Raw genomic sequence first — 15,538 nt, forward strand, 5'->3', positions numbered from 1 at the left:
GTGGGGGGCGTCCCCGCGGGGGCCGCCGCCTCTTTGTGTAGAGTGCCCCCGCCCCGAGCCGGGCTCACCTGCGAGCCGAACCGGGCCGGGCCGCCCCGCGGAGGGGCTGCGGATCCTGCCCGTAGGGGCTCACACGTAACGGAAAGCCGAAATGGCAGTCGTCCACTGCGGGCAGTGCACGGCAGTGATCGATGTACAGTTGCAAAAACGGCTCGAGTGCTTGAGATTTTTTGATTTGAAAACACGGGAGAAAATGGTTTACTGCTCTCCGTCGTTTGAAATACCTATGCATCGTGTTCGTTCTGGCCTCTTTGTTGAGGAAATACCTACACATCCAGAAAGATTTTCTATCTACCCTCCTCCTTGAGCTGTTAATCAGTTCCGCCGTGGTGAAGCCATGGGTGCACATCTGAAGAAACTGCTGCTTTCCATCACAGTTCCCTGTTACATGGTGGCGTTTGCAATATGTTTTACAGCCGGGCTGGAGAATGTGGTCCGCAGCCGTAACTGTTGGGGGTGTGATGGATTTCATGCCTCTCCCAGAGTAACGTGCAGTCTTGCAGCACGTTAAAGCTATCAAGGCGCAGCAGTCATTGATTACTTAGGTGGCTTCTCATTCGTTCTTCCTTTTTTGCTCCTGAGAGGATGGGTCGCTCTTTAGATGACTTGGGAAGAGTGCAGCCATGGGAGAAAGTGGTAGTGGAAGTTTAGTGCGTGACCAAGTGAGACGCTGATAATTTCAGCAATTGTGTTCTTCAGTATGGTTTGTAATGGAAGCTGGTATCTGCAGAATTTTGACTGCTGCTGCTGTCTTGGATACAGAGTAGTCATCAGGTTAATCAATCTCTCTGCTTTGACTTTGAAATGGTTATTATTTGTCTCCTGAGAGAAATGTTGGGTTGTTTGTTGGTTTTTTTTTTCTCCCTCTGAATTCTGGCTGACGTAGTTTTACAAATATGTTGCAAGAAGATGGTTGGAGTAAAAAAAAGCATATTTCATAAATGTGTTTGGGCCAGATTTGCTTGAAAGGGACTGGAAAAATAAAGGATCTTTCAAGGGTAGGTGTCTTACAAATTCAGAAATAGGTTTTCTTGGTAGGGTAGAGGTGTGGTGCATAGTAGGACTGTTATTGCTCGCAATGGCTTATGCAGTCCAGTAAGAGAGCAAAATACTCTTTGCAAAGACTAAATGTCGTGTCCGCTTAGCCGGCAACTTACTGGCTTCTTGCTAGGCCTACCAATTCCTTCTCTGACAGGGCTGAGAGGAGAAGTAGCTGTGGTATGGCTTGTGTCGCTTGACTGGGTATGAATACCTACTACCAGGCTGGTCGAGGTTTTCCCATGCTACAGAAGTTTTGGCGTCGTGGTTGAAATCTCTTCCTAGTGCTAAACAAAGTCTGGTTGTCAGAGATGACAAATCTAGACTGAAAATTACTCTTGTTCAAGAGATACTGACCTGCATCTGGTTCTTGGGAGTGGGAGCTGTGGCTTGAATTAATGGGAAAGGGAAAGATGAAGTCACTGAAAGGGTATTTTCAGGTGCATATTCAACTGTCTTGATCCTCTTGTGCAAGAGAGGGCAGGCATCTGATGTCAGCCCTCTTGGTCAATAAATAGGAGGCTCCTGGATGCACTAAGTGCTATGGTTTGGACTACTCAACTCTACCTCATCGTGCAAGCCCAATGGTGTAGTAACTTGCTTTTCCAGTTGAGCCGTTGTTTAGTTTTGCAAAAGGCTGCAGTTGAAGTTGCAGTAAGATGGGGTGGGGCAGCAACACCTGCGCTTTCGGTGAGGATTCTCTCCTGATAATTGCTGTGAACGATTTGCTCCTCTTCTGATCAGACAGCAGTGGGTGAAACCGGAATCCTCACTAGCAAAGCCTGCCCTAATTACCCACTGTCTTTATTAACACTTGGGTTTTGCTAAGCCCAGTTTCACCAGGTTGCTGTTGACAATCAGTCTGTATGTCTAACAGGTTGCAATGCAGTTTTAGTCTAGAGCAGCACAAAGGTAGTGAGTTGATGTAGACTGCAGTTTGAGATCTTCCAACAGTGAAATTTTCGAGGACTTAGGATAACACTGACAATGCCAGTCTGCTTGATAGGTATTTGCTTACAGAAAAGCAAGTCTGACTTGATCTTTTGAAGGTGTTACTGTCTATCAAATTTGTTCTTATCAAAGATACTGATATAGACTTTCAAAAGGGAACATGATGAGAATCTGGCTCACTCGCATCATTTCCTGCAGGGTATCACTTAGTTAGATTAAAAATACATGAAGATCCTCTTGCTGACGTTCTCAGGACTTGAATCCTTGGGAAAAGAGGACTCCTGCCTCTGGTGGCATTTGGCATTAGAATCTCTTACAGTGGATGGGCTGGGTTTTTGTCAGCTTCCACAGTTACTTCCCTCCCTCTTTTTTTTTTTTTTTTTTTTTTTTTTTTTCTTGCTGCTGTTGCAATGAGTGGGTAATTCTCTTCAATGTGCTCTTGTCCTGTTCGGCTTACCATTTTTAAACATGAGAGATCTGTGCTGTGAGAGGGGACCAGCGGCTGGTGTTTGAACTCAGAACAAGAAGGTGAAAAAGTGGCAGCAGGACTTCGGCAGCCTGTTTTTTATGGACTTGGGAATCTTACTTAAGGGCAAAACCAAACGGTCACAATTCGTAATTCCGATGCAACATCGTTTCATTTAAGTCTGTACTCTTGGCTAATGACCGTTAAGTGGAGGAATGATACAGTGATTATTAATTCTCACCCCTTCTTTGGGACACTGGGGAAATGTCATCCATGTTGGGGGAAAAAAAGAACTTCCCTAAGAATCTATGTTAAAAAGTGTTTTTGTGGTTATATTCATAGTTTCTGTGAATTTACTCTGAAATCATCTTGCCAACAGAAGTCAAGGGTTGTCAGTGCCCATCTAGAAGAAACAGTGCTTATATCGTTCTAAACATGGTCATCTGAGAGCTGCAGAAATAATCGTTCATTCTGTTTAGAAAATAGTCTGTTCCTAGGGCACATGTCCTTTTTTTAGACTGCTCCAAGGATGAAAAAAGAGCTTTGTATCTCAAAATGGCACAGGGCGTCTGCTGTTTGTTCCGTGCAGCAAGTCTTCATCTCGTTTCTCTGACATCACCCTGGACGGCTGCAAAAGCGCTGCTCAGCGCAAGTAGTGGGCTAGCATTTCTGCACGGGCAAACATGCTTAATGATACAGATTAATAAAGATTTAGTGCTGGAGAATGACGGAAGACTTTGGAGAAGACCCGAGCATGGCTCCCGTCTGCCAGATTGCCATGGAAACACCAATACCTCTTCAGCTCTTTAATTGCCTTCCCTTCATTTTTTTGTTGAAAACTTTTTTTTTTTTAAACGAAATACTTTATCTTGCTGTTCTGGATTTTAGGCATTTTAGCTTTGTTTGAAAAACTGAAGATAAGGGAAGGCAGGGAACAGTAGCTGTAAGGAAGTGAAGAATATGGTGACAGACTTTCAAACTGTATTACAGGTTCATCCTGAATTCAATATGTATTATAACTTGAGCTTTTATTGGTGGTTTTTCAACAGAAAGTGTGGCATGAACTATAGCTGTATCTGATAGAAATAACAGTGCAGCTTTCTAGGCCCAAGACCCTGACAGAAAGACTTCAACTCACGTGTGAATTTGCTCAGTGGTTCCCAGCTCTGTTCTTAGGAGGGCCAATTAGTAGTTTTTGCTGATTCCTAGGTGTTTGGAGGAGAAATTTGAAACAGATAATGGCAGGGCATTCAGTTTTGTATGTTTGAGAGCTTAATGTAGTCAGATTTGCTGTTAACACTCTCAAATTAAAAAAAAAAACAAAAAACAACAAAACAACCAACCAACCAAACAACCCCAAACTCCAAACAAATCTGATTAACTTCTAAAGCAATTTTATTTTCTTCTTACAGGCTTGTTCTTCTGAAATCCACTTAATTTTAGGTTTTTTTTCTTTACACGTCTAGAGAAGTTAGTGAAGGAAACAAGTTTAGATATTGGGATTTTTTCTCTCCCAAAAGGTACAGGATGTTGGCTGAGTGCCTTCACACTCCTCTGAGCTCTGCTTAGCTTCTCAGTTGATGAATCTTGCATTATCCGATTGATTTCAGGCTTTTGCGTGTAAAAACAGTGGAGATGTCTTACTAATCTGATTAAAGCATTTTTACTTTACAGACTATTTCCATGTCTTGTAGACAAGCTTTGTCTTTAACTACTACCCTCTGTCTGTGAAGTGCAAACTGGTTGGCTTGTTTAAATTCCCCAAATGTTAACATTTTCTAAATATGAACTGAATATAAGGCTTAAATTGTTTTTTCACAGTAAGGATTTTTACTAGTTTGCTTCCACCTCCCTTCATGTGCAATCTATTCTTAAAAAAAAAAAAATTACTTTCATATTTTCAGCTAGCACTTATTTACTAGTGGGTGTTTCCCTCGTCTATAATCTCACTGGAACTATAATCTGTTGAGGTTAGTGAATAGCATGATTAGTTATCACTCCTTTGTGGTTTTCCTCCAAAATTTGGTTATCTTTGGGTATCCTCTCCATATGTGCAGTGCTTCTTATTCCTTGCCAGCTGTTTCAGCTGTTTGTGTGGTAGGAGGTTCTGCTGTGGAAGGATTTTGTCCCTTTCTGCACATTGAGGACCTACCCATCTTCCTCCAGAACTGTGCTTTGGTTTTCAGCATTTTCTCTTAGCTTCTATTTTCACACGTTGTTTTTCCTGAAGGGAATCAGAAGCTATTCTTTGCTCTCTTGGAGTTGGAGACCCCTTGATTTGTAGGGTAGCTGCTGTTTCTGACCATGCTGACTGTCATCTTCTTTCTGAGCTGATCCACCACTGGCAAGTAAACTTGAGCTTGCATAAAGATTCCCTCTGTATCCTGTGTTGCTGCTCTTTGAGGTCTTTGAATCCTTTTCCCTCCTTTTTCTGCATATAGAATGAGTAACATGGTTGAAATGACAGACTGTTTCTCATGAATGTCAAGTCAGGACAGAAAAATCCACTGACTACATAAAGGTTATTGAAACCTATTTTGTCCTTTAGTTTTCATTCTAGTCTTTAGTGGAGTTTTTTTAGCCTGACTTTTCTATGTTCAAGTTGTTTTCTACTCTCTCCCCCAAGAGAGCTTTTGAACCTATGGACAAGTTTCAACCAAGTATGACAGAGATATAGGTTCTTAAAAGATACTGAGTTTCTCTGAATTTAATGGAATAATTATGGACAGAAAGAAGAGAGAGAGACCCATATAGTGTCCTCCCAAGGAGAAGGCTGTACCGGCAGCTCAGATGTGTCTCTGTCAGAACGTCACTCTCTCCTTACTTGCAGTAAAACCTTTGGTCAGAGCTTGCACCTTCTTAGATGCAGGATAATCAACCACAAAGCTACAGGAAACCAGCTTTGTAACGTTTCTTCCTCACAGCATTAATTGTTTTGGTATTTTGCATTTTTATTTCTGTTTTACTTTTTCTGAACTTGTGGGTGAGGACTTTATTGGCATTACTTTCCTTTTAGTATTTACGGTAAAGCCCTTTCAGATTTTCCCTGGTTATGGCTGTGTTTCCCTATAGCAGTCCTCTCTCTTAAAAGCTGAACTCTGACTCTTACAGCTTCTGATCTTAATCCTTCAGTATTTCATTTAATTTGGTGGCCTAGAAAGTATCTGAATTTACAGTGGGCAGATATAGAAACTGAATCACAACTTCCAGATCTTGTTGACATCCTGAAGAATGATGAGACAGAAATAGAACTTTCCTTTTCTTCTTAGATTTGCTTTAACAGTCTCTCTAGCCAAAAAGATTAAACCTGGGTGAAACTGTGCTCCAGTTAAGTCTGAGCTTTGAATTTGGATGTTGAGAGTCATAGTACTTCCTATAGTGTTTCTGTGAGTAATGCTTTCTGCTTGTGCTCATTTTACAGCAGTGGCTACCTGTTTTTTCCCTCTCGCTTTGGAAAATAGTCCTGGTAGGCTAGTTAAATGTCAGGTTAGAATTTGTGTCTAAATGCAAGCATGTGCGAGTTAGTATGGACTCTAGGCTGTGTAATAACAGTCATCTCACATGTACTTAGAGCCTTTGTCTGAGAATTCTTTCAAACTTGGCTACAATACGTGCTAGAAATTGAGTGGTACTTTCACAAAGTGGTGACCTGCCCACTTCATAAGAAGCCAGTCTTTTGGTAATTGTGGGGCGTCTTCCCAACATTCCCATAATATGCCCAAAAGTTACGGGGCAGTTCAATACTTTAAGCAGCAGTGTGATTTCCCCTTGAAGACCTGCTGGCATACTAGCTTGAGCCCTCCACTGCATGGGAGTGCGAGAACTTGAACATCACTGCTTGCGCTTGGTTTGGGCTAACCTAGCTTCTGACAGTCCTGGTGGTTTTGACAAGCTAGAGCAAGTCCAGAAAGCCACCAAATAATTCGCCATTGCTTGTTTTTTAAACAAGGGAGAAAACTGTCAAAAGCAGTCTGTTAGGCTCAGAGCCTTGGCAACTTGCTGATGCTATCTATATATGGCTTCTAGAAAGGGGGCTTTATCTTTTCAAGAGAAGGCTGTCTTCTCTCATGCTGTACACACCAAAGTATTTACAGTTAACATAATGGATGTAGACAAACATACTTTTTATGCTGGCTGAGGTAGAATGTAAAGTTTCTGATGCTATTAAGTCTTGAGCACCACGTGGTAGAGTAGCAGAAAAGTAGCTTTTGGAGTAAGTCATGTTGAAATGCCTTGGTTTTGCATGCATTGTGAAATTGTTAAAGATATCGTGAAATACAGGAAGACAGTGCTTTGTGCACAGAAATGCTGATTTTTACTGTGAGAACGGTAGTCTTTGATGTCCCCTGTGAGTTCTTTTTTTAAAGAGAAGTGGTCATGTTACTTTTTAATACTCAATAGAATATGGTTACATTTACATTCACTTCAGCTTTAGTTGCATTTCAATGTATTTCTATTCAGCCTATTTTAGTCTTAAGCTGAAAAAGTACAAAAGAGTCTTTTTCCTTTTGTTTTCTTAACTTTTTTCACTTCTGATTTACTATATACAAAATATATATTTAGCTGCCTGCATTGGCCCTTTCGCTATGTGTCTCTCTTAAAGAATTCTAAGGACTAGTAGTAGTTTAATGACCTGCTAAACAGCAGTTCAAAGCAGGAATAATTTGTCAAAAACTGGGAGAAAATTAATCATTACTTTGCTAAAGTGTCTCTGCTGTGTCTGGTTTTGGCCTAGCAAGTTGAACAGGAATCACTGATTTGGATCCTCACTGTGACCCCAAAAGCTGTCACCTTCATGTTCCCCTCTGCAGTTGTGCTGGGAGGTGTTTTTGGCCAAGTGCTAGTTAAGCTTTTACTATGTGGGTTACAAAATCAACTGGCTGCTCAGTTCTCACTGGGGAAGCGGGTACTTGAAGAGATTACAAAATTGTGTTTGAAAGCATGGGCACAAAAGAAATAATCCTATGAGTATTTGCTTCACTGGCTCGATTGGTGTGAAAAGAATGAAAATTCAAGGTAGTGAGATGAGAATACCTAGTCTGCTTCCCCTCCTGGTCCTCTGAAATGTGGTAAGGCTTGTTTTAACCCTCTCGATTTCCCTGGAGTAGCATAGATGGTAAGAGAAGTTCGAATCATTCCAGTCCTTTTGCAGTTTCTCTTGCACAGAGTGTAGCTGAACTATGCAAACTGGAGCTAATCTTTGCTGTGAAAACAAGCTGCTGTAGTGTTAGACAGAAGCAGATGAAGCTTGGAGTTGAAGCCTTGTGAATGTTGCTGTTAAATGGGATAAAAATTCAGACAGGTGCAAATCAGCGTAAGTGCTTTTGACCACGGTGGGGGGGAATTCTGTGCAAAATCCGTGTTAATATTTCTGTCGCTTAGTAACCCTGACCTCAGGGGTTATCTGAAAGGGGCTCAGAGTGGAATTTTGTTCATTTCCTGAGAGCTCTGCAGAAGCAGCGCCAAGTGCCCCTTTTTTAGAAATCGAGTTAACAGAAATAGGCATACTTGTGTTGTGGGAAATATTGATAATTTTCCCGGGCAACTGTGTTTAGTTTAACTGTATTCTCTATAGGGATTGCCAGTGTGAAATGCTCCTATAGTACCTCATAGTGTATGTGACCCGTTTACGTGCTCCAGGGTTATTGAGAAATAACACTTCAAGTCCCAGATAGCGGTAAATGGAGTCTGTTCCAAGTTGTCTAATTGCTGGACTGAATTTGTGCTGGTTGCAGGGAGGACTTAATGGGACCAATGCTTTAAGTCTTCTGTTTCTGAGCCCCATTCCTTAGTCACCAACATATAAACTTTGGTGCTTTGGAACAGTTTTCCCTGATGCCCCTTGATGAATATAATTGAAAATGTAATACCTCTTGAGGAAAAGAAAACCATCCTTAAAATAAAAAAAAAGGCAATCTGCTCTACAGCAGCTGATACAAAAGCAGACAGTTTCAGTGGTTGGATGTTACTGGTGCCTCTAGGTGTCCTTAACTAAGATTGGTTAAATGCTTTCCTGAATGCAGTAAGGTTGTTGAAATAGGGTACATAAAGGCATGGAAGTGTGTGTGTTTTGGGGGCCAGGAGACAGAACTGGAGGCTGGGAAGAGCTTGTGACTTCTCAGTATGTGGGTGGGTATAGGATAGGTCCCAGATCTTCTGGTTCCAAGAGCTTTATCCACTACTTTGGTGCTATTCAAGTGGCAGGCTGTGGTCTAGGTGGACTGGCTAAATTTTTGTGGTTCTAGAGTGCCCTCTGCTTCTGCAGGGCTTCCATAGTTCTCACACCTCTGGTCACTTAAGAAATAGCTACAGTGTGCTGCTTCAGGTCCCTGTGAAGAGACAAACACTTGCCAGAGCTGGAGCTGTTGTGGTGCTCCTATCAGAACAGGCCTCACTAGAGCTTCCAGTAGACTTGGATAAAAATTGACCAGCCCTGAACTGTATTACACCTAATTTTTTTTTATTACACTTTTTAAAAAACATACTACTGGAAATGTCAAGTTTGAGCTACAGAATAGCTCAACCAGAAATACCGTCCTCAGAAATACCAAATTCTCTCCTGAAAGTCTTAAACATCTCTGATGTTTTCACTTACTCCCAAACACAGTCCTGACTGAAATCAGAATGCCAGAACAGTAATGATGTTGTGGCAAATTTTGAATTGCTAGAAACATACAGCAGATGAACTTATGAGGGACAGATGCCCCTATTTCAGTGCCAAGTGTCCCTAGAGATAGTAGAAAAGAAGGAAAGAATTTGAGACAAAATAATCTGAAAGAAGGCTTAGGAGTAGTTGCTTCTTACTTCAGAGAATTTCAGTCCAGAATTTTGATCAGCAAGTAGTAGCTGGTGGCAACCCAAAATACGCAAGTGCTGACATGAATGTCTTTGTAGATTGCTGAAATTACTTCACGCTTTGTTTTGAAAGTCTACCTAAAAGAAATTCTGAAAACATTTAGTTGCCTGATGAACAAATCTGTATCTGATTCTTCTTTCAGTTTGGCTCTTGACACTGCCAGAGATTAAATTAAAATATGCGCTAGTGTCTTTGTTTTTGTTCCAGTCATAAAATTTTTTACTGTAAGATTTTTCATTCTCCTAAAAATGCTAATGAAACTTTGACTTAACATGTATGGCTACTGATTTGACTGTTGTTTTCTTTCAGCTTTGCAGTGTATGGATGATTCCAAGCCATGTGTTAATGAGGGAAAGTGCATTCCATATCAAAATGGTACAGGATATTGCAAGTAAGTTGGTTTAATTTCTCATCGGTTTAATTATCAGTCTTCTTTCATTTGGGTTCCTAGCCAGAAAGGAGATGTGAATAGTTAAGATTTTCTCATCAGGTGCATTCAGCATAACAGTTTTAGCACAGTTGATGTTTGTTGATAATGCGTTAGTTCTTATGTGTTAGCTTTTTGTAACATAATAAATCTGTAATTCTTGTTCAGATTTTTGGGTTTGGATCTTGTCTGTTTGATTTCTTTACATTAGGTTAGGAAGCGAGGCCAACATGATCGTAGAGGTAAACTCTTTACCTTGCTTCCAGACCCACAAATTAAGATGGAGAGCAAGTTCCAACTTATAACTTGCCTTACTTTATAGAGTGTTAGCCCCAATTTGAATATTTTTATGAGATTTTTCAGAACTGCTCTGCACTCTGAATTCAGTGTGCCAGTTCCCTTCCACGTGCTGGAGAGCAAGTAACATGTGGGAGTTGCAAAGACAAACTAACAAGAAACCCCAAGCACACCCCCACGTTTGTCTTTTGTCATGTAATTGATTTTTGGTAAGTGTTGACACCCATCTTCAAAAGGTGCCTTCACTTTGCTGCTGTATGGAAAGCTGATCAGTAGGAGCTTTTGTGGAGTGTGTGGTGTCTGGAGAGTATCACATCTATTTAAATGCAGTTCACCTTTCAAACTGCAGTATTTAGAATTTTTTTAAAATTAAATGATATTTTGCAAAAAGATAAATCCTCCTTGTTTGGCAGGGTTAATTTACTATGTCTGCAGTAAAGGGATTATTTTCTAAACCTTGCTTCCTTCATCAGCACAAGCTGTGCCATTTTCTAGCATGCTAAATCCCTCTTAATGCTAACATTCTTCAAATATTAGTGAATTTTGTCTTGTTTTAGGTTGGCTAACACACAGCCCTACTCTTCACCCTTTTCTACATATCCATCATCCCTAGCCACAGCCTTCAGTTCTTTCTGTTGATGTGGTACATAGAGCTCGATACACTTAAATTGCACCTGTGGCACACAAAGAGGAAATCACCATCTAATTTGAGGTTCTTCTCAGTTTCGAATCAATACCTGGTGTGCAGAAAGGCCGTAGAAAGGCAAACATGTAACTTGTTATTCCCTGTTGTTTTTTTCAAATTTTTAACTATTACCGTTTCCTAGTCTTTTCCTTTCCATGACTTTATATTGCTGTCAACAGAAATGAGCTACCCTTCTGAAAAGAAAGCTGGAACTTTTCCTGTTTTTCACCTGTATTTTAAGACTGAAACAAGAAATTGTGTGACGTTTAGTAGGTCTTTATGATGCATACTTAAGCATGTTAGTCTGGAGCCAAAGTATGTGAGTCATGATGAAGGTAATATACACGACTGGTATTGATGTTGGTGCCGCTTGTACCTTTCTAGGGATGTTTTATCCAACTTTCATGATCCTCTTGACCATGTCTTAGACTGAAAAAAAAAAATAAATTAGTTGGTTTATCTGATTAACTTCAGTATTTTTAATACAGTCTAAATCTTGACACATTTCTCTTATCACAGTGGCAGCTTTGACCACTCATATTTTTTTAGCACACTGAGTTATTTATAATTCTAATGTTGTCCTCTTCATTTTGTGCAAAGTCTTCTTGCAGGTCTTAAGTCAACCCCTCCTTCAAGTAACAGTTCAGTCCCTTTGTAGATGCCAGAGTAATGGAAAGGCTAATAGAGGCCTGTATGTATCTTTTTTTTTTTCTAGTTCTGACTCAACAACTCTGTTTTGCAGAAAGGAAGGAAAAAATAGGAAAACAAACAAACAAACAAACAAACCAACCCTCAACTGTGGAGATTCTACCTTTAGCAGGCTGATTCTTGGCATCCTGTTTTGGGTTTAACTGTTTTCTTTCCTGCACTATGAGGAACTCTGAATAGGGGAACTTTCTATCTTGTGTAGTAACTTAAATGACTTTCTGAATTTCTGATGGCTGTAAGAGTAGAAATGTTTTGTTCGGGAAACTGAATTTATTACTAAAGCAAGTGGCTTGGCTTCTAGCTCTGCAGGATCACTCTCTGATTAAATCTCCACCCCTTCCACTTTTTTCTAGTTTTCGGCAGTACTTCCTCTGCTGGGCAATAAGTTCTTACAATAGGCTCTCTTCTTCCTGTACCTCCTCTCGGCCAAGTTGTTTGTTCTAGTGTGTGGTCAGTCCATCTAGTTAATCTTGCTGTGTGTAAGAAACAAGCAAAAAGCTGAAGAACCTTCATCAGTGATTATTGTATGTGATGAATAAGACATGAGTTGCTTATCAGTGCTTATGTTAAACATCTAGTCTAGGTATTTGGCAAAGCAGCAAGTGACAGCTTAGTGCTGAAACACTTTGTTGTCAAAAAATCCTGTAGTGTCTACTCCATTAAAAGAGAAAGCTAGTTTTCTGATAAGAAACCTTTATTCTGGTGCATCTGGCTTCTGTTACAGGAACAGAGATTGTGACCCTTGTAAGGAAATCATAGTTGGATCTTTATCAGATTGCTCTTGTGAGTGCCCCTTAAGTAGCTCCTTTCCCTTGGTGACGTTGCTGGCCTATGGCTGTCATTTTGTGGCACTGTTTGATAGAATTACTGACCTTCTTTGACCTTGATTTTTATATTTGGAAAATTACACATTCCTATGTTTGCATCTTCCAAGGTCAGAATTTTTGTTTGAGATCTTTCTACACCCATTCAGTGACTAGTGTCGTGAGGACGCAGACCTTATTCCAAGGAATATGGCCATATCAGCAGTAGCAGTACAAAGGGAACCTGTCCTTCCAAGATTCCTGGGTCCTGCTTTGACAAAAGGCAGTTTCAGTTTGGGGTTTGGCTTTGCATTGTACTTCAGTAGGATTTTTTTTTTTTGTAGTTGTTATCCCCGCTCCCCCAAACCACCCCGCAAAGCATCTCCAGGCAGCCTTTTGCACATTGAGGTGTTAAACATGAAGGAGCCTCCTTACATTCTCTTATATCCAACAGAGAAGCAGGATAACAGTTGCTTGTTGCTTAATGCTAATTGTGAACATCATGGGAAAAGCCCTTCTCATCTTCCTGCTGCTGGATGACGGGGAAAGTAGTAGTAGGAAGAGTCTGGGGGGTAGTACTGCTGATTTGCAGGCAGACTTGAGAGATGTGGGTGCAGGGAGCTGTTTCAAGGACAAGCAGAGCAGAGATTCTGGCAACACTGCCCGCTGTTTTCTGAGCACGAGTCTGCTCTACTGCAGGCAGATGCAGGATTGGGCAGTCTGTCTCTGCTTGGAGTGGGGCAGGGCCCTGAGGTGGAGTGTATCTTAACTGGTTTCTGCAGTTTGGCAGATGTGGCCTCTCCCAACTTCCCTCCCCTGTGCCCAGTGACAGGGAGCAGAAGCAAGACTCTTTCAGGGAGAGAAGCAGAAGTGAGAAGGAAGGGAATTGGGTTAGGGGTGCTCCAAGGTTTAGGGAAGAAGCTGAGCTTTGCTACTTCTCGTGCATTGTAGGTGTTTAAGATTTGATTTTTTGACCTTAGGACTGTTATTCTAGGCACATTGTGTGCCTAGAAGGGATATTGATACCTCTGTATGAACCAAAGTACTGCTTTAACTCAGTTGTCTTTTGTTGGGTCCTGATGGGGAAAAAAAAAAAAAGTATAGTGGCAACCATGGCTTGTTGGCTGTGCTTAGTCAAAAGGGGAGACTGCTGAAGTTGGCTGATGCCAAAAGGACAGTCTCTTTCAGCACATCCTTTCATACCCAAAGCTGACAGGATCTGTGCAGCTTTCTCTGCTTCTGTGCCTCTCCAGTGAGCAGTGTTTTTCTCACCTGGTGCATGTTTCTACACTGCATGATACGGTTTTTACCTTATAGCTGCAGGATGGCAACAGGAGGACCTCAAAGCATGCTGAACTCAAAAGCAGCAACAGCATGGCTGTAAGGAGCTTCTATCCCAAATCTAACCCCCAGTAACTCCAAACCTCTTGCAAGGTTTTTGACCTACCTTTCTTTTCAGCTAGATCTTTATAAATTAATTTTAACTCAGATTTTAGAGGACTTCTGGGGCTGAAGGCAAGATCCTAGACTGCAGAACTGCTTCTGAGCCTGCAGCAGATATCTTGTCAGTATCTGTCTCAAGAGACTAATCACTCCTAGACCAGTGAATGGGGAATATCCATAGGAGACCCTGTAGCAGGATGAGGTCTGAAAGTTTTTCCAGAAGAGGATAAAGGCAAAAGTTGAAAAGTTTTTCCTTTCTGAGAATGGGCTGCCCTTTCCTGTTTCTTTCTGTCTCCTTTCAGAAGTTAAAGGAGACCCTGGAGACCAGGGCAGAGGAAAAAGGGGTCAGTACATACACTTTGAGCTTCAACTCTGGGAACAGTGGTGATACGAGTCACTCAAGCAGAATTCTCTATCGTGATTTACCTGTGCAGACCAAAAGCTGTTCAGAGCTCCGATGATCAGAAAAAGCTGCACAAAACCTTGCCTATTCAGACTTAAGTTGCTGTTACTCCTTGGTATACTGGGGAGCGGTACGCTGTGGAAGCACTTTCTGTGGTCTAGAAACAATAGCTGTGTACTGCTTTAAACACACAGCAGAGAGGCTGTCCCATCCCATAGTTTGCATTCAAAGTATGACGCATAAATGGGAGCCTTGAGACATGGGAAGGAGCGTTTGTAAAGCTAACCAGAGAATCCTGTTCTCCCTCCTGAGAGAAGGTGTAGGTGTGGGAGTCAGAACCCAGGAGCCAGAGAGAAGCCTGGTTAAAATCTCTAGCAGAATAGCTGAGACCCTTCTCACATTAGTCATCAAACTGCGTCCGGTCCGTTGTCCCGTCCCGCCCCCCCCCCCCCCCATCAGAGTGAACAGAGTGTTGGGTGAGGGGGGGGAGAAGCAAGACGACTAGGAAATTCTTCCCTTAGCGTTTTAAATTAAAACCATCTGCTTCCTTCTGTGCATCTCCAGATGATATAACTAGGCCTGAATAGGAAACTCTCATGAAAATCAAACATCTGGAAGACTGGTTAAAACAGTCTATAAGGTGCATTTGAAGAGGCTGTCCTGTGAATGTGCCCAAGAAAATAGAGTACAGCAGATGAGGCTTTTCCAGCAGACCAGACATATTTTCCAGAAGTTTTTTGAAAGCAAAAGAGAACTAAGTATTGGGAGGTAACGTCAATGTAGTTTTGTGGCAGAAGGGCCAAAAATGCAGCTTTTGTGAGTCTTATACTTTCACTTTGTAGAGTTAGGTTGTTAGACTGAACGCAGCTCTGTGGATTTGTGGATACTTCAAATTTGGATAAATACCTTCATTTTGTTTTTATGTCGCTTGTTTAGCTCCATGAGAGCCTGGGCTAAGGCAAATGCAGGCTGGAGTTGAAAAGGAGGAGGAAAAAAAAGGGCTGAGCTCTGACTAAAGTATTTGTGCTGGAAAGTAGCCCAGAGAGAGTAAAGGAGAAGCTTTAATTAGAAGCAGCTGCATAGCTGATGCAGCCCACAGGACATTTTCCCATTTCAAAATCTCTAGCTTTCAGAAATCATGATTTGAATTAAGTTGTATGTGAAATTTGTTCTTAAAAGATTAAATTCCTGTTGAAGTAGGTTAAGAGACCTCATGTGCTTCCAGAAAGTGCCAGAATAAACTTCATCTTCCTGTTTCTGTGTTAGATGGAAAACTGAGGAGAAACAGTGGCTTTTATTTGGAAAAGATTTGGTTTCCTGTTCTGAGCATGTCATTTAGAGCTGACACAAGCTGCTACAATTTTAAGCTGCTCTGTAGACAAGTGGCTCTTTTTTTTTTTT

General features: G+C 41.4%; 1 protein-coding gene across 4 annotated transcripts in view; it reads left to right on the forward strand.

Moving 5' to 3' along the window:
• Positions 1-2,552: 2,552 nt before the first annotated feature.
• NOTCH2 (notch 2) overlaps positions 2,553-15,538 on the forward strand; it is an 83,784-nt gene continuing 70,798 nt past the window's right edge. For 3 of the 4 annotated variants that reach the window (XR_003398913.1, XM_026853754.1, XM_026853753.1), the window contains exons 1-2: positions 2,553-2,654; positions 9,681-9,762. Coding sequence is in view for 3 of the 4 variants with exons in the window: in XM_026853754.1 (XP_026709555.1) it covers positions 9,692-9,762 (71 nt within the window). In the remaining variant the exon portion in view is untranslated. The remainder of the gene's footprint in view (positions 2,655-9,680; positions 9,763-15,538) is intronic. The other variant, XM_026853751.1, reaches the window with a different exon arrangement.

This window comes from Athene cunicularia (assembly GCF_003259725.1).
Source record: "Athene cunicularia isolate RWA chromosome 8 unlocalized genomic scaffold, athCun1 chr8_part1, whole genome shotgun sequence".
Taxonomy (NCBI): domain Eukaryota; kingdom Metazoa; phylum Chordata; class Aves; order Strigiformes; family Strigidae; genus Athene; species Athene cunicularia.